The sequence below is a fragment of the Rhagoletis zephyria genome, unplaced genomic scaffold (assembly GCF_001687245.7).
Source record: "Rhagoletis zephyria isolate East Lansing unplaced genomic scaffold, Rhagoletis_zephyria_1.1 Rzeph_scaffold_02973, whole genome shotgun sequence".
Taxonomy (NCBI): Eukaryota; Metazoa; Arthropoda; class Insecta; order Diptera; family Tephritidae; genus Rhagoletis; species Rhagoletis zephyria.
This window is the reverse complement of record NW_016160057.1, coordinates 28364-47917: the sequence shown is the minus strand read 5'-3', so window position 1 is coordinate 47917 and position 19554 is coordinate 28364. Positions and strand designations below refer to the sequence as shown.

The 19554-nt window shown below is 37.8% G+C and overlaps 2 protein-coding genes across 2 annotated transcripts; one reads left to right on the top strand and one right to left on the bottom strand.

Moving 5' to 3' along the window:
- Positions 1 to 4199: 4199 nt before the first annotated feature.
- fau (protein anoxia up-regulated protein fau) lies at positions 4200 to 11605 on the bottom strand. The gene is made up of 2 exons (XM_017622923.1): positions 11584 to 11605; positions 4200 to 4931 (listed from the first exon to the last, which is right to left on the bottom strand). Exons 1-2 carry the CDS (start codon positions 11603 to 11605, stop codon positions 4567 to 4569), a joined length of 387 nt encoding a protein of 128 aa, XP_017478412.1. The 3' UTR covers positions 4200 to 4566.
- A 2648-nt stretch (positions 11606 to 14253) lies between these two features.
- Positions 14254 to 15438, top strand: LOC108368141 (uncharacterized). Its single transcript, XM_017622922.1, has one exon. It carries the CDS (start codon positions 14254 to 14256, stop codon positions 15436 to 15438), a length of 1185 nt encoding a protein of 394 aa, XP_017478411.1.
- The last annotated feature ends 4116 nt before the right edge of the window (positions 15439 to 19554 follow it).

Here is a 19554-nt window from a genome sequence, read left to right as displayed (position 1 = left end):
GTCTCACAAATTGGCCGGAATGCGAGCAACCTCACTATTGGGGGATGTGTGAACGGGCAGGAGCGAGTGCTGACAGTGGATACTAGATCGTCACATTCCATTATTCGACCTGATGTGACTACTTTTTATGTGAAGCCACTACCTGGAGCAAAGCTGCAGACTGCAACTGGTGAGCGAACCCAAGTATTAGGAGAAGTACTTTGCGAGGTAATACTCGACGGGTTGGCCTCGTACACGAAGTTTATTGTGGCAGACATTGTGGATGAAGTCATCATCGGCGTGGATTTCCTACTTGGGCGAGGCATGACGATTGACTTCCAGGGAATGATCCTAACCTATGGCGACAGGAAAGTGCCACTTAGGGTTGGTTACGACAACCAGTGCTTCAGCAGACGGTTGGTCTTAGAGGAAGTGCCGAAGATTCCACCAGAAACGTAAGTGGTTAGTTGGGCAGAGGTTGACAGTGATGGCGACGAAATGGTTTCGTCAGGAGAAGGAAGTGGTTCACCGATACAGGAAAAGCGTGACGGTTCCACCAGCTTAGTGAAGAAGAGGTCACAACAAGGAAGTGGTCATGGCGAGCCAGGAAGTGTTTCCGGCAGGAGGAAAAACACTGAACCACGTTTCAATGGTGATACGCCGGTGGTCGGAAATGGAAGCGGCTATGGAAGCAGTAGGCGCGCTTTGAAGTGTCCCGAAAAAGGTGGTCGGCAAAGGCGAGCAGTTAAGCCGGAAGCCAAGGATGTGGTTATACATGTCCGATCAATGAGGTTGAAACAACAATGAAACAATGGGCAAGTTTTAGCGTGAGGAACCGGATTTAGCAAGATGTGCTAAAGGCAGTACAGCACGAAGGCAGGAGCCTGGGTGTCATGGACAGAGGATGCGGCATAGATCTGGCAAAAAGGGTGCCCACGAGAGGAGACATGGTCTAGTCACCACCAGTGGCCGACAGAAGCAGGACCATGTTAGATGGTGCACTACCGGAGATAAGCTGGAAGCAATGCCCAGTAACGCATTGTGGTTGCACATGTCGCAGCAGAAGAAAAGCTTCACCTCCAAGCAAAGACGTGACTGGAAAGATCCGTATAGGATTGACAACCGGCTGAAGGACGAAGTGCATCGAATCCAGACAGCTGGGAGACCGAGAAACAAGATGAAATACTAGCAACGCTTGGATACGTAGGTGGAGGGCAGTGTGGCGAATACTGCGGCAACGCGAAGCGAACAACGAGAAATTGGCAGAATGTTCGAGGAATGACGTAGAATATTCCACAAAGAGAAACGTCAAGTTGGATGAACACTGCGAACAGCGAGAGAAAGAGAATGAGCGATGAACTTCAGAACGTTCGAGAGTTGCCATGAGAGCGAGAGCAGGTATATAAGAGCCACGACATAGCGGAGTTGAGTAAGTTACAAGTCAGCAAGCTACAAGTAAAGTGAGCGAGCTATAAGTTTAATTGTGTTAAAAAGTTTAGTAAAGCATTGTTATTGCTTTAGCAAGTATTGTAAAGTGTTTTACTGTATAAGCGAATATTATAAATTGTTTGTTGTACAAAAAAGTTAATTGTACTATAATTTGGTCATCGTTAGTATTTATTTAACAATACAGCGATACGAACCGAGGGATTTGGGAAATCCGGACGAGGTTTCAAGGATAATCGTAGCAATTTGTATGTACATACATACGAGCATCAATTAGTTGCATTTAAAGAAATGGCGTGTCGTCCATTTCCGCTGTAGCGTACGTAGTGCATAGATAACTTTTACCTCGCCCTATGCACTACAGATGTCGCCCTATGCACTGGACTTTTTATAGGAACTTTTAAAGAAATGGCGTGTCGTCCATTTCCGCTGTAGCGTACGTAGTGCATAGATAACTTTTACCTCGCCCTATGCACTACAGATGTCGCCCTATGCACTGGACTTTTTATAGGAACTTTTAAAGAAATGGCGTGTCGTCCATTTCCGCTGTAGCGTACGTAGTGCATAGATAACTTTTACCTCGCCCTATGCACTACAGATGTCGCCCTATGCACTGGACTTTTTATAGGAACTTTTAAAGAAATGGCGTGTCGTCCATTTCCGCTGTAGCGTACGTAGTGCATAGATAACTTTTACCTCGCCCTATGCACTACAGATGTCGCCCTATGCACTGGACTTTTTATAGGAACTTTTAAAGAAATGGCGTGTCGTTTATTTCCACTGTAGCGTACGTAGGGCGACAGCTAGATGTCATCTACCTCGCCCTATGCTCTACAGATGTCGCCTATGCACTTGACTTTTTTATAGGAACTTTGCAAAGCAAAGGTTTTATGGTGTCGGACACACAACATTCAAAGTTTCTAAGTCCACAACATTGAAAGTTTCTGGATCCACAACATTAAAAGTTTCTGGATCCACAACATTAAAAGTTTCTGGAGCCACAACATTGCAAGTTCATACAAGCGTTGTAATAGTAATTCTCATAAAGGAGTTAGTATTGGTGACAGGTAAAATTCAAAAGTGTATGAAAAAAGATGTCGAATTTCGACAACTGGGTGATACTAGTAACTATAAATCTAAAAGACAAAGAGTATATTTTACCAATTAACACAAAAATACCAACGAACGAAACTGTAGAGAAGGAGAAAAACTTTCAATAAATAACTTTCACAACCAAAAACTTAACTTAACAGACAACGCACCGGTATACATAAAGAACTACAGACTACCACAAACTCAGCAAGAAGAAATACAAAATTTTTACGTACAGTTGGTCACACTAGATATGATCATTCTTTTTCGCTTTATTCCGTAATCGAAAAATTAATAATTTAGATTAAGATAATATTTTTATCAATTTATTTGAGAAAAATAAAACGTTTAGATTATTGTTTGCATTTTCGTCGATTTTAAATTTGCTACCTCAAACACCTCTTTGAGGTAAAATTTTCTAGTGACGGAAGCTGAACTAGAAACACAAAATTTATGATATAATTTCGTGACGCAAATTATACGCATTTTTTAACTGCCTTTGAAACGTACGGAAAATCTTTTTTTATTTATTCGGAACGTTGCGAAATTCCGTATACTGCTAGAAACACAAAATAAAAAACAGAAATTTTGCAACGATTCGTATGAATAAAAAAGATGTTCCCTATGTTTCAAGGGCAGTTAAAAAATTCGTATAATTTTCGTCACGAAATTGATATCATAAATTTTGTGTTTCTAGTTCAGCTTCCGTCACTCGAAAATTTTACCTCACAGAGGTGTTTTATTTTATAGAGTGAGAAGCAATCTAGATTATTCCCAGCTAGCTTCTAACTAGTTTTGCAGCGTATCCTTTAGAGGTACCAAAGAGTAGCTCGGGAATATGCAATATGGTCTGTACCCTTGCGAGACAGTCAGCCTTTTCGTTGCCTTGAAACCCTTAATGTCCCGGAACCCACCACTGCGTTACACTATTGTCGGCTCCCAGGTGGTTCAAGAGTTCACAAGCCTTGATGGGATTTTGAAAGAGTCTAAGGTTTTTAACGCAGCCTGCATACCCGACATAATATTTGTTCTGGCCTCATTTGCTTTCTACAATATGCTTTCTAGATTGCGAAGAGCTCCGCCTGGAATATGGTTGGGTACGAGCCCATTGAACGCACCGGTGAAATATTCGTGTAAAAAAGGTTGCTAAAATGTTTGGAGAAGATATAACTCATTTTCACGGAACCTACCAAAATCCTATTAAGCCTACCAACTTACCAAATGCAATAAAACCTACCAGTTTTGGTAGGAAAAGACAACACTGCCGCGGATGCTCCCTAAAACAAAATATAGTTATACCTTATTGTCCCATAACAAATACATTACCTTGTAATTGTTGCATCTCTCTAGCAATAAAGTAAACATTTTGTAAATTTTTTAGTTTTACTGTATGTATTTTTTTATGATCAAAACATCGTAAACAACGACATGTTATGTTAGCTTACAATTTTAATTTTTCGTAAATTAAAATGCATCAAATGCATAAAACGCACGAAAAGTTACTTCTTTTTTAGCAATGTACTAATTTTTTTCATGGAAAACTGAGATATAATTTAGTACCGTTCCTGAATCTGGCAACCCTACAAACAACTCTGAATTCTATGCAGTGATTCAAGAATATGACATCGCATTGCTTTTTAACTAATGCGTACATACTTAAGGTTTGAAATAAAGATAATTAGTTATTTTCGATTGGTAAAACATTTTATTGTTTATTGCTGGTTAGAGTTATGTATATATCACAAATACATACTAACAAATCATGTAGGATTTTAGGTGACTAGACCATTTTATTACTTAACAATTGTTTTACATTTATATCTTTTTATGTGTAAACATGAATGTACATATGTACATACGTATATTAGTTGTTAAGGAAACAGTTATGTGTTTTGTGATCAGATCTTGCGAATCTTGAAAATATGTAGTTGTATTTGGTTTAATAAATTTAAGTTTATTATTATTATTAGTTAAAAAAGATTGCAAATAACGATTTAGTTTTCATACTTTTTTTTTAATATACATATGTATGTATGTATGTAGTTTTATTTAAACATGGTAGGAAAAATGCCTATATCTAGTGCCACCAGGTAAAGTGCCGGAAGTTGTTGATGAATAGCTGTAACCACCGGGTCCAGCGCCGGTGGTACTAGTCCTCTCGGTGCTGTAATTGTAAGATCCTCCCGGACCAGAACGAGATGATGACTCAACACTCGTAGAGTACGAGGAGCGCTCAGGCCTAGCATAAGAATTGCTAGAATCGTAGGAGCTCTTTTCGACATTAGACTTGTAAGCATATGAATAGTCACTAGAACCCCTCTGGCGGTGGGTACCTGGCCTTTCAGTACACAAATCTAAACGTGGTGTCTGCGAATATGGGTGGCAGAATTCAAAGTGATTAAATGTATTATTGCCTTTAAGTTACATACACTTACGAACGAATTAGTATAAATTCATAAGTTAATATAATAAGCTATAAATATATTTAATATAAATATTTTTATAATTTATTTTTTGTTAATCCACAATTTTCTTATGTAAGGTTCTCGTGAATGATTAGAAGAATTTTTATGAGAATAGGAATACACTCTCATCCTCAGCCTCTAATTAGTAATGAGCAGGGAACGGATTTTTAGGACCTAAAAACCTATAAAAAGGGCAAAATAATATAACGAAATAGGCTAGGAAATACAAAAATAATAGCAAAATAGGCAGGAAATAGCACTAGAATATGCAAAAATGCAAAAGAAAGCACCAAAAAAAGTCAAAACCGCAAAATAATCAAAAATGCTTTTATTTTAGAAATGTTTATTTTACAAGTAAAACGAGAAAAACTATAAACTAGTTTCATTATGTGAAAAACTTGTACTTTGAACTTTTGACTATTTTCTCTTTCCGAGTTTTTAACTCACAAAACTTTAAACTGTATAGTTGTAGTAACATTGAACCACAAGATGCATTTTGAAATTTCCTAGCAGCATTTTCATTAGATTTTTGCGAAAAAAAAAGCCTTATTATACTAAACGTGCGCTCGACGTGAACGTTTAAGAAGGCCTTTTTCTTTGCCTTTTACAATTAATGGCAGAAATGGCAAATATCTTAAAAAAGGCAACGTCAAATAAATATATATGGAATCAAGGAAAGCTAACTCGTAGACATTCTTAATCGAATATACTCTTTCTCTTTAGCAGAAAGAGAGGCAATTTCCATAAAATCCGTTCTCTGGTAATGAGTAAGTGTATTTACTCAACGATGAGACTGAAATGCTATTCTCATGAAAATTATTCTTATCGTTTACGACAACCCTTAATAAATACTCTTGAAAGTTTAAATATAAAAGAAATTGAAACATGTTTGAATTTTTCTACAGAATATATTTTTACACTATCCCAGCGAGATAGTCCAGCGCTGGACCGTTACGAACATAACACTGAGCCAAAAGCACAATGGTTTTTTCAACCAAGTTATGGTTTGAATTTTTCATGGTCAATAAGCCGATTGTAAGAAATGTGATTCAAGTTGAACATTTGAGAACAAATTTGTATATATGGCAGTTGCTGAACGTGCAGAGGTGCTTGCTGTTATTTGTTGGCTTCCAGCAGTACGTAATTTTAATTTAATTTTATTTTTTTTTCTTAATTACATTTGAAGACACAGCTTGCTGTTTGCTAATCCAGTCAGAGGAAACATGTTAAATGATAATAAAAATTTTTGATTTGTATCTCCGAATTACGAAAAAGCATCTGTGAAGTGCAGAACACAAACTTATTCAAACGAAAAATCGCCAACCAAAAGTTTGGATATTGTAAAGAAGATTGTGGTTAATATTACCAAATCATTGTTGAAAATATCAACCAAGACATTGTCAATATTAACCAAAAATCACGTTAATTCCTTTTCAAGTTTGAATTTGGATATATTAACCAATTTTTGGTTGATTTTTCTCTCAGTGAATGTAAGCAGGTACTTACATGAACTGATTCCAGTAAAAAATGCATACTTTTCACGCCGGCGTTCCGATGCCAATATTAGGTTTTTTCCCGTACGCAACGCATGATCATTCCCGTCCTCAACAAAATGGGTAATAGAGAGCGAAAATTGGAACGTATTGGATCGTAAGTGTCTTCTTCTTCCTGCCCGAAACAGCCTGGACTTTTTCTCCGGTTAAAAATGGATAACGTGTCAAAGTGCATATCAGCTGTTTTATGTTTACATGTGGCCTGCATTTGCTTGGAGCATTTAAGGAATACAGAACTGCCTGTTGATGTATTTCTAATCTTCATATACTTAGAATTAAATTTGTGAAACCAAAATTCAATTTCCAAGCGTTTGCTTTTAAGTGACAAAAACAAAAACAACATGAATAAGCTGTTCTCAAATTCTGGGCACGAAATATGGTTTTTTGCGTTCCCGTACTTCTGGACTTTGCTCCATGTTAAGGAGCAAACTTTTCTTTTATTCTCTAATTACCGGATCCGGTCCGGATTGTTAGGGAAAGAACCTGGAAATGGCGTCGTATAGGCGTACGGTTGCCAGACGTACCGATTTTATCAGTACAGTACTGATTTTTCAACTCTTGTACTGATTTTATAATTTTCTTCAATCAGTACGCTAATGTCCTGATTTTTCAAAATTTGTACTGATTTGTACTGAATTTCCAATTCAAGCAAAATACTTTAGAATTTTATTAATGTTTTTACATAACGTTGGATCTTCCTTAAACTCTACTGTAGAAAGTAAGAAGAAAATAATTTAATTATAGTGGGCATGTTTCAGATAATGTTTGATATGCCCAAGAAATTAATACAACGAAAAGATCAACCGTATTATGGGCATATCACCGAGTCGTTACATCCCAGTTGCGATAATATAATGAAGCTTAAATTACTTAAAAAGAAGACTGATTTTTTTGTCCAGTGTTACCTATCTCGAAAATAACTTTCAGTTTAATAACAATAAATATGAATATTCGAATGGCTTTTGCTTATAACTTACAATTCTTTTTTCACAATTTACTGATATTGTAAAAGAGTTTTGCGTACAAGAGTGTGAAGGGTTAGATTTTTGCGAATGACATCCATGGTACGGTCCGTAGGATGTCATTCGCCTGAATCTAATCCTTCAAACTCGCTTGTTATGACAGTGCGAATCGGACTATATCCGTGCGGATGACAAACTTAAACGAAGCAACTGAGAGTATTAAGTTTGCTTCCTGGCGCAGAGAGAAACCTAAAAGTACTTTTTAAATGAAATGTATAGAATTCTTTGACTATTTAAACACTGAAGATGGAAATGGTCTCATTATTGCTATTCAAAAATGTAAATTTCACGACAGCAATTTAAGCGAAAAATGATTTTAGTTTTTTTATTTTTATATGGAAATTGACAGCAAATAAAAAATCATTTTCCATTTAAATTGTTGGTGAAACCGGCTGTTACATTCATAATTTTGCTTTGAATAAAAATGAACTAAAAAGTTCTGATTTTTTTAGCATGAAAAAGTCTAACGTACTGATTTCGCGCTTAAAAAAATCTGGCAACCATATAATAGGCGAACAATCCACTGCGCTAGAAGAACTCCTTGAATTGAATGAATACATGAATATAAGGGGTATTCCATGAGTAAGTAAACCTTTGTGTCCAATTAGTAGTAGTAGTATTTAGTAATCGCGCCTAAACACTATGTGAGCTATCTTTTGTTGAGTTTGTCTCTACCCAAGGAAAATGTAAAACATTTTCCAAATAGAAAGTTTCGGAAGAATTGATTTTCTATAGATTTTGTTTACGAAATTTTGCATTCCTTTAATTTTTATCGTTGTATTTATTGCAATTGAAATGGTTGCCCAGGTTCAAAATTTGTTCATTGCTAAACAATTACTTAGGTTAGGTTAGAGTAGAGGTGGGCAAAACACGTGATTTTCTACGTTATACGTCATGTGACGCTTTCTCACGCGTGAGCGTGAGTGGTTTGGGAGAAAAATCAGGTAAATTCCGTAATCGTTCGTGACTGAATCTTTCGATGGCGTGAGCGTGCGTGAGTTAAATTCTCCATCAATCACGTAATTTTCACATATCGAGGCCTAACCGCGAAAAAGATTTAAGCGACACATTTTTCAAAACTTTCTTTTTGAAGCAGAAATGTTCCTAGAGCATCTAGCTGCGTTTTTGCATCAAAATTAAAAATAAAAACAAAAATGTCGCTTACATCTTTTTGGCGGTAAGGGGGTCGTATGATGTACATATGGCTTCGCGTGGCGCGCAATACCTCGCATCCTCCAAATGTAATACAACATATGAGGTGGCATAGAAATAAATTTATTTTGGTTACCCTGTCTCAAAGCTTCCCTACTTCCTAAATTTAATAGTGCGTAATTGTAGTAGAAGCTCATATTTGATAAGTTTAGTTAGGAGACCATTCAAACGTTTTGAAGGAAATAAGTTTCTTCGGACTTCTGTGAAATTTTCGGACTATCTTACACGTTTTGAAGACATTAATGCGGAAATATAGTTATTTGAAAAAATTAGAAAACAAAAGTTGTGACTATATTTTAAAATTTTGGGTGAAAGCTAAAGATTTTCCACTTCTTAGAAGCTTTTCAAGGCACGTTTTACACATACCAGCTAGCTCAGCAACTTCTTAGTGAACGATTTTTTCTGTGTCAGGCAGAATTCTAGAAAAAAGACTTATAGGTGGCATACACGGTGCGTCTGACTCGCGAGTCATTTGTGTACGTGTTGATTCGCTTCAGAGTCATGTCGGTGTAACTAACACATATTTATTTTCACAAACACATCCAAACCGACTCGCGAATCAGACGCACCGTGTATGCCGCCTATTACACGACTGCTTGTTGAAAACTTCGACAAAATATTATTTTTAAACAAAAATATTTTATAATCACATTGAATGAATATTGAATTCTTTTTTATACTCGTAACACATACATATATACGTATATCGGAGATTTGTAAAAAAAAATCACTCCCGTGACCATCTCTAGGTTAGAGGCAGTGGCAAATTCATAGCAGTTCCATTCACAGTTACCGGATTAGAAAAATATATGATGGAATTTTGACCAAAAATACAAGATGGAAATATTTGGCGCGTACATATCTTTTGCGGTTATGGTTAGGTTTGGGTGTTTAAACCACCCTTGTGGAGGGAAATATGCATATAAATTTCCCATCATTTAGTTTAAGATAATAATGGTAAAAAATATTTTAAAATCTAAAATTTTTAAGATCTCTTTTCAGAGATAGAAGTCGAGAGATCTAGCTTTAATTTAAGCCAGGAAGGTTTTATCACCTTTTGTTTCTTTGCTACAGCTTCTAAAATATTGGTAAAACCGCGACTTTTTGACCCTTTGACCTCGTTTTTTTAAATCTGCAGCTGATGGAAACTTTATGCTTACGGATTCGTATTGAGCACAAAAAAAAATCTATCAAAAACAGCTTTAACATTTGCCATATCAAAATTTTTTTATATTTTTGTTGGGCTATGTTAAACACTAAAAAAATTAACAAAAATTCAGATTTCCGTTTTTTTCCTATTAGTTATAAGTTTGCAAAATAATTCAATGAATAACATCATGCATGCACAGTAGACTGCGCATTATATTGCAACTTTGTCCTACAATGCAAGACTCCCCGCAGAAAGGTTCATTAGGTCATAAAAACGTGATCTGCGAAAATTTTTTAAAATCAGATAACGGAAAGACGTGCCTCAAAGTATCTAAAGTTCAACAAATTCATGGAGTTTTTCACAAAGCGATCAATATTTTGCCTATAAGTCAGTGCGAAATTTAATATATTTTAATGGCACTTGATGGAGTTTTGTCCCCCGATGTCAAAATAGCTATAATATTTGTTTGGTCTAGAACACACATTCACTTTTATTTCTTACAAAATAATTTTGTAACACACTGTAGTATAAGTTAAGAACTGTCATATTAGTATAAGTACTCAATAATGAGATTCTCTCATACTCTCATTTTCACTCATTTTCCAATTCCTTCTATTCTTAAATTGTCAATAGCTTTGAGAAAACGATACTTCAAATAAATTGTTGACTTCACTTCTTCTTGTAAAGCGTAAGCTCGCGGTTTTTTACTTCTACGTTCATCCGGATTCGTACTGCAACTTGTAGAGTTTTCGGCATCGAAGTAAATAATTATTTCTGTACAAACCCAAGCCGAACCGAAGGGTCGGAATTCGCAAAAAATCCATTTTTTAACGAGTTCCAAGGTGTCAAATTAGGCATCTTTTTCATTGGCGATCCTGCCAGGAGACTTCGCATAAGTTGTCCTGCGCAAAACTTCATTGTCACATCATCATACGTTCATCTAGGTGGATCAGCTCGCAAGGATTTGAAACTTCGCATAAGTTGTCCCATGTGTGCCTAACCACGTTTTCGCATCGTCATAAGTTCATCTAGGTGGATCAGCTTGCAAGGATTTTGACACTTCGCATAAGTTGTCCTATGTGTGCCTAACTACGGTTTCACGTCATCATCCAAGGAGTTCATACCTCGCATGGGTAGTAGGGGTGCAAAGGTTGTAACGTTTATCTTCCTCAATCATCAGCCAAGAAGTTTTGGGTCAATTTACAGACATATTCCAGTTATAAAGATCTATAATTGACAGAAAGTGTGCCAAGGTAAATTGCATATATAAGGATCCGTTATCGTTGCATTTATATATGTATAGCTAAAAATCCGCTACAACCGCTGCTATATATCTATATGAGGTGTGCGCATTGTACGTATATGTACATATATTCCCTTTAAGCTACGCCAACGCATACCGAACATTGGCGCTCTTAGCATAAGTATTATAACTGTTCATAATCCAATGCTCTACAATTTCGTTACACAAAGAGAGAAATTGTTTCATACACGCTAGGCAACGCTGTCACCTGTTATTGTCCTATCGTTGTGACATCATTGTTGCGGTAATTTTTTCTGCTTGAGTCTCTTCGCATCGCCGTAGACTTCATAGTACTTAAGAGAAAGTATTTTAGCTTCGAAAACGGTCATTGTTGTGCTAGCTCAGTTTGTCTCAAATTTACATTCGTACGTCGCTGCTGCCATCTTCATACCGTATACAGACCATTTTCGCTTCGCAAAAATGACAGAAAATCAACCGTCACTTGAAGAGTTAAAACAACTTCGAGCGTCTACCAAGGGTAGTATTACCCGCATTAGAAACTTAATTGAAGGAAACAATAATCTTTCCGTAACAGAGCTTGAGTGTCGCCTTGGTATAATTGATTCGTATTACAAACAAGCCTCGTACTACCAAACTCAAATTGAGAGACTGTCCCCAGCTGATAATGGTCGGTCAGATATTGATGAGCTTTATGTAAATGCAAAATGCAAAATATCAGCTGCAATGGACGGGCGTAGAAGACAAAGTTTTTATGAACAAACTCTATGTTTTCCACAAACAACAACAAATCGGTTACCAAACTTGCGTTTACCAAAGTTTGATGGCAAATACATTGAGTATAAAACCTTTATAAATTGTTTTAATAGTCTCGTGGATAATGATCCTAATATACCAGCCATTGAGAAGTTCAACCACTTGCTGACTTGTTTAAGTGGAGAAGCGTTATCCACGGTAAAGGCTTTCCAAGTCACAAATGAAAATTACGCCAAGGCTCTTCAACGTCTCAAAGACCGGTACGATAACAACACTTTAATTTTTTTAGATAATATATCAGCACTTTTTGATATTCCCAAGACAACTAAGAATGTACCGGGGCAGTTGCGACACATAGTCGACACCGTCTCTGCTCTTTACAGCTCCTTACAGTCTCTAGGTTCTTATGAACAAATTTGTGATGCGTTCATTATACAAGTTGCGTTGAATAAAGTTGACTCGGATACAAGAAGAAAATGGGATGAACACATCGACTACGTATCATTACCAAAATGGGTTGACTGCTGCGCAATGCTGGACAAACGTTGTCAACAAACAAATGCGAACTTGAAAGGCGGGTCAGGGCCAGCTGCAGCTCAGTCATCACATCAAAGGACCTATACTAACAACGCGAAAATCAATCATACGTTGCTAGCGAAACGCAGTTCTCAAAGGGATATGTTGTGCGCATTTTGCTCTAAATCAGGTCACAATATATCAACGTGTCAAGCCTTCGTAGTTCTTCCGGTGACTCAGCGTTCATAACAAGTGAAAAACTTAAATCTTTGCCTTAATTGTTTAGCTAAAGGTCATGGATGTTCGCAATGCCCATCAAAATATTCATGTCGATTTTGTAAAAAAAGGCATCATTCGTTGCTACACAATACCTCCGAAACTATTTCCTCACCCTCTACTCCGCCAAACAACAGCTTTACGACAAATGAGTCAGCATCAGTTCATACAACCAGTGTCGAAACCCAACTTGGAGCCTCAGCGCAAGGAGGGCAAGTTATACTTGCTACCGCCTTGATTTTAGCTAGAGACGCTTGTGGAGAGTTCAAGATTTGTAGAGTTCTCTTGGACTCGTGTTCGCAGGTGAACTTTATGACGCAGGCGCTTTGTTCAGGTTTAAATCTTCGTAAGTCTCGTAATTATATCGACGTCTGCGGGATTGGCTCATCCCCACTAAAAATAGCATTTAAAACGCAAACTACCATTCGCTCTCGCATTAATAATTTTGAAACGTCGCTAGAATTCCTAATATCCCCACAAATCTCTGGCTATCATCCTAGTGAAACTGTAGCATCAGCAGATCTAATGATTCCTAGAAATATTAATCTCGCGGACCCTGAATTTCACCGCGCACGTGGAGTCGATATGTTGCTTGGAGCAGAAGCCTTTTTTTTCACTTTTATCCGTTGGGCAAATCCGTCTTGGCGATAACTTGCCTACTCTGCAAAAAACTTTATTTGGCTGGATCTTATCCGGAAAATGCTCTGCTCCACGACAACCAATTAACAATCCATCCCATTGTGCAGCTATTTCTACAATAGATAATATAAACCGTAACGTTGAAAAATTATGGCAGCTTGAAGAAGTCAATTCAAAGAGGCAACATTTGACATCAGAAGAATACCAGTGCGAGACTCATTTTTTGAAAACGGTAACCAAATCCAATGGTCGACTCATGGTAAAACTGCCGTTCAAGGGTGATGTCCGCAGTCTTGGTAATTCGCGAGATATAGCTATGCGACGCTTTTTAGTAATGGAAAATAAACTCGAGAAAAATCCAACATTAAAGAGCGAATATACAAAATTTTTGAAGGAGTACGAAGAACTGGGCCATATGTCGTTAATCAAAAATGTGGAACTAGATTCACCACACTATTTTGTACTCCACCACTGCGTGGTAAAGCCGGGAAGTACGACAACTAAACTGAGAGTTGTCTTCGACGCATCGTGTCGTACGGCTTCCCAGGTCTCACTCAATGAACTACTCATGGTGGGCCCGCAACTTCAAAATGAATTGTTAATTACTCTTTTACGATTCCGGTGCCACAAATATGGTCTTACAGCTGATATTACAAAAATGTATCGGCAATTTTTACTACATCCCGATGATCGTAAGTACCACTTGATTCTCTGGCGTTATGACAAAACGCAACCAATTTCTACATATAGCCTCAACACCGTTACATATGGTACTGCAGCGGCGCCTTATCTTGCAATTCGTAGTTTACAATTCGCAGCAGGGACCTGTCCATATGGGAATGATCTCGGAAAGAAAATCATCAAAACTGACTTCTACTTTGACGATATGTTAACAGGAGCAGATGATCTGCAATCCCTGCTAATGATTAAGAGGGAAGTCTGCGAAGTTTTGAATTCTGCTCAGCTTTCACTCACTAAATGGTTCTGTAATCACCCATCGCTAATGGAATCAGCAACGGATATCAAGAACGTCTGTTTGGACGACAATACCACAACAAGTGCACTTGGAATATCTTGGTATACCAGTGACGACGTTTTCGGATTCGCGTATCATCCAAAAAATCAGACAACTAGCATCACGAAGCGATCAATCTTGTCAACAACATCGTCACTCTTTGACCCACTGGGACTTATAAGTCCTGTTATCATTAAGGCGAAAATCTTGCTGCAAAGGTTATGGGTTCTTCAATGTGACTGGGACGAATCTGTGCCACAAACAATTGCAAGTGCTTGGGAAGCTATTCGCCAAGATTTACAGCAGTTGCACCTCATACGTATTCCGAGATATGTTGGCCTTGGAAATGCTGTCGACATACAAGTTCATGGCTTTGGAGATGCCTCGACAAAGGCGTATGGATGCTGTTTGTATGTTCGCTGCAAGGATGAAGTAGGCAATGTCACAGTAAACCTGTTAGCGTCCAAATCACGCGTTGCTCCATTAAAGGTTCGCACACTTCCTCGTTTGGAGTTATGCGCCGCACATTTACTCGTTAAGTTCTGGAACAAAATCGAAGAGCATCTTAACTGGCAAATTTCCCAAAGGTATTTTTGGTCCGATTCGCAAATAACATTGCACTGGATACAATCGCAATCATCAACACTGTCAACGTTTGTTGGTAATCGAGTATCTGATGTTCAACAATTAACAAAGGACGTAATTTGGAGACATATCCCTACAGAGGAAAATCCTTCAGATCACATTTCACGCGGATTTTCGGTCAACGAACTTGTGGAATCAAATTGGCTTCACGGACCTCCATTTCTTCTCCATGATTCATCAACGTGGCCATCAACATTTAGTGGCTACTTATCCGACAAAGATCATGACTTGGAAAAACGCAAGCTTGCATGTACCTGTGAGGTTACCGAAATACCATATCTGCTTCAAAGACTTCATCAAATAAGCAGTTACATAAAGGGTCTTCGTGTCGTTGCAATTATGCTGCGCTTTAGGACAATGAATCGCCATCTACGACGAATGCCTTACACAGCGACTAGAAGAAGCTCTTAAACGAGTTGCTTGGATTATTCAACAGCATTACTTTGCAAACGAAATCGCCACCTTGAGGAAACAGAATGAAGTTAAGGGGGTGTTCGCCTCACTAAACCCTTTTTTGCAAGATGAGGGCGATTTCCAACTAATGCGAGTTGGTGGTCGGTTGAGACATGCAGACATTCCGGACTCGGCTAAGTGGCCAATACTGTTACCGAAAAATGATTTATTTGTAAAATGCATGATAACATATTTTCATCGCGTTAACTATCATGCAGGAGCACGAGCACTGGTAGCAATAATTCAGCAAAAATTTTGGATAGTGAACTGTCGCGCACTAGTACGTATGGTGGTACACAACTGCATTCACTGCACACGCTATAAACCTAAGCTCCTCACTCAAGTTATGGGTGATTTACCAAAACACAGGGTGACAAGTACTCGACCGTTTACGATAACAGGCGTGGACTTTGCAGGCCCGATTCTTACTTACCTCAAACTAAGAGGGAGAACGCCATTTAAGTCCTATATCGCCGTATTTGTGTGCTTTTCCACCAAAGCGGTCCACCTTGAAGCGGTGACTGATCTCACTAGTGACGCATTCATCGCTGCACTCAAACGTTTCGTGAGTCGACGAGGCTTGCCGTCAAAGATTTATAGTGACAATGCAACAAATTTTGTTGGCGCCGATGCCAAGCTAAAGGAGTTTGCTAAAGCTTTTCAGAGCTCCACCAATGTTAAGAAAATTACTGATTTTTGCTCGTCTAATTTTATTGATTTTTCATTTATTCCCCCCAGAGCACCACATTTCGGAGGACTCTGGGAGGCTGCCGTTAAGTCGGCAAAGGCGCATATGTATCGAACTCTGACGACTGCACGGTTAACGTTCGAGGAGTTGAGCACTTCACTGGCTGAAATCGAAGCGGTTATGAATTCTCGACCACTTGGTGCACTGTCATCAAATCCCAACGACTTGGAGGCCCTAACACCGGGGCATTTTTTAATTGGAAGTTCTATAAAAGGCATTCCAGAACCTACGAAGTTGGTTGAGGATATTTCGAATCTTCAGCGATGGCAAAGAATTTCTGCAACAAAGGCACACTTCTGGCACAGATGGCATCACCGAATTGCAAAATCGTCCACGCTGGCAGAAAACACAGCGAGACTTGCAAATTAATGACCTAGTCCTCATTCACGATGATAATCAACCTCCTATGAAATGGCTGATGGGACGTGTCGCAAACGTTATTGCTGGTAAAGATGTACATGTACGAGTAGCAGATGTTAAAACAGCGTCAACAATCCTGCGGCGCCCCCTAGCAAAGTTGGCATTGCTACCGATTGATTGAAACTAGGAGTTTCAATGGTGGCAGTATGTTTGGCCTAGAACCAAATGTGATAACAACATTCACTTTTATTTCTTGCAAAATAATTTTGTAACACACTGTAGTATAAGTTAAGAACTGTCATGTTAGTATAAGTACTCAATAATGAGATTCTCTCATACTCTCATTTTCACTCATTTTCCAATTCCTTCTATTCTTAAATTGTCAATAGCTTTGTGAAAACGATACTTCAAATAAATTGTTGACTTCACTTCTTCTTGTAAAGCGTAAGCTCGCGGTTTTTTACTTCTACGTTCATCCGGATTCGTACTGCAACTTGTAGAGTTTTCGGCATCGAAGTAAATAATTATTTCTGTACAAACCCAAGCCGAACCGAAGGGTCGGAATTCGAAAAAATTAGGCATCTTTTTCAATATTTTAAACCTCCCCATCTTTTAAAGTTACTGAGTTTTTGTGGGAAAAAGCCGTGCGGCCTCTTGAAAAATTCAACACGGCGTCTCAATATGGCATCTAAACTAACCGTAAATTAGGGTTTGCTTTACAAATTTTGTGCCACCGGAGAACTCAACACTAAAAGAGAAAAGTTCCCTACAACTTTGGCATTTGAATATGCTACGCATTTTTATCAGAAATTGTGAAAACCGTGACAATTCAAAAGGTTTTTGGCAATTTTTGCTAATTATTTACAATAAAAAATTATTTTTTTTAAATTTGTATAAAAAAATGTGGGAAATTAAATTCTCTACAAATTTGTGTACAGCCGTTTTTAACGAAAAATGCAAAATAAGCTTGCTTATCGCAAAAACCCAAAACAACCTAGAATCCCAGATGGCGGAATGTTCCGGTATGAAACTTAGGGACGAGACTGTGGATCCATGATCTACAAGTCAAATAGAAGTAAACTGCATCAAAAGTTCGCTACTAAATTTTGTTTTCTTCGTACCAATTTGATCTAAATTTACTTGGCTAAATTTTAATAACTTTAAAAGTAAAAAGTACTAAAATATATTAAATTTCTCACTGAATTAAAGGCAATTTTGAATACTTTTTGAAAAATTGGCACGTATTTCCGTTGTCCGATTTTAAACATTTTTCGCACGTTATTATGAACAAAGGAAACTTTCTAGGGGGAGTCTTGATTTGTAGCTTAGCAAAAAATTGTCTCCATACAACTAATGGGCAGTCTAATGTATAGGCATGGGCAGAGAATGAGCACACAATAGGCTAGTTTTTCTCAATATTCATCGCAATCTGGATGTTAATGTTGACTCAGTATTAAAAGATATTTTATCTATATCTCGGTGAATTGCATGAGACTTTTCTTTGAGTTTTGCAAAATTATATCCACAATTAAATATATATCCTGAATACTCTAAATAAAACAATAATATTCTTGGTTGTAACGAATGACTGTACATAAAACCTTTGGCTTTTCGTGATAGATTCGTTTTGAGAGATAAGATGAAATGTATGAAAATGTACGAAGCATGCCACATAGATCGTTTTTGCTTCAGCGCGAAGCAAAAAGATGACCAACTCCCATCTTTTTTCGCGCGTTGCCCATCAGCTGGTTCAAATTTTATTTTCTTTCGTTAAAATTCGAGTTTTCATGCAGAACCATCAAATTTCATTACGTTTAAAACTAAATGTATAAAATCCACAGCGATTTCCACGAGAAAAAAATAAAGTACAAAATTGTTTCCTTGGCGATCATTATGGCATACCTTTTCCGTCTTGCCGTAAACGTGCTATGAAACGCCAGATTATTGCGAAATTGCAAGAACTTCATCACGCACACAACGTTTTGGTTAAATTATTTAAGACATCAATGGAATAATCAGATGTGAACGTGAATGTTTGGCGAAAATGTTGGCCCAAAATGTTTCGATAAGAAAAAAAAAATATTTTGGGGTGGGACGAAAATAAAATATTTATAAAATCAATTTTGGTTAATTGGTAAATAAATGTTTCCTTCGTCCCTATGCATTAACATTCTTCTTCTTCTTTATTGGCGCTGTAACCGCCTAAGCGATTTTGGCCGACTCCAAAACAGCACGCCAGTCATTTCTATTCTGTGCTAACTGACGCCAATTGGAAATGCCAAGTGAAGCCAAGTCCTTCTCCACCTGGTCTTTCCAACGCAGAGGAGGCCTTCCTCTTCCTCCGTTACCAGCATCGCGGCCCCGTGCATTAACATTGCGTTGAAAAAATTAAGCAATTCATTTAATAACCCCCGGAATTGGGGTGAGCACAGCAAAGAAATACTTACTAATATAAAGTTTTTAAACTTAAGTAAAAAATTAAACGTGACATTTAGGAATATACTTATGTATGTATTTAGCTCAAAATTTATTTAAAGAACTCCGTGGAAGAGAGCCTTTAACCTTGTATTGCTAGAGACCTGAGAACCCAACTTAATTTTTAAGTTATTGAAGGACCTTACTCAACTCATAGCTACGTACAGTGGGCCGTGAGTAAAACAGTCATCTTTAAGGTATAGCCCAACTTTCTACAATGTCTGTCTAAGGGCTTTATTAATCACTAGCCAATGCCCGCTTACTTCGCGGCGCCTAATAAGAGCTTTTGCGTTGGCCAATGCAAAAGAGCGTTTAAAAACAAAATTAGTCTGTAAAGTCAAAATTTTTGATTTAAGTTGAAACCACTAAGGCGCAGTATCCTCCTCACACATAGGCCCATAGTAGTAACGCTGTGATACCAGATGGAATACCAATCTCTTTCGGTGTCATGAGCTTTACCGATGGTCTTATTTCCACCTGTGAGATCTCTG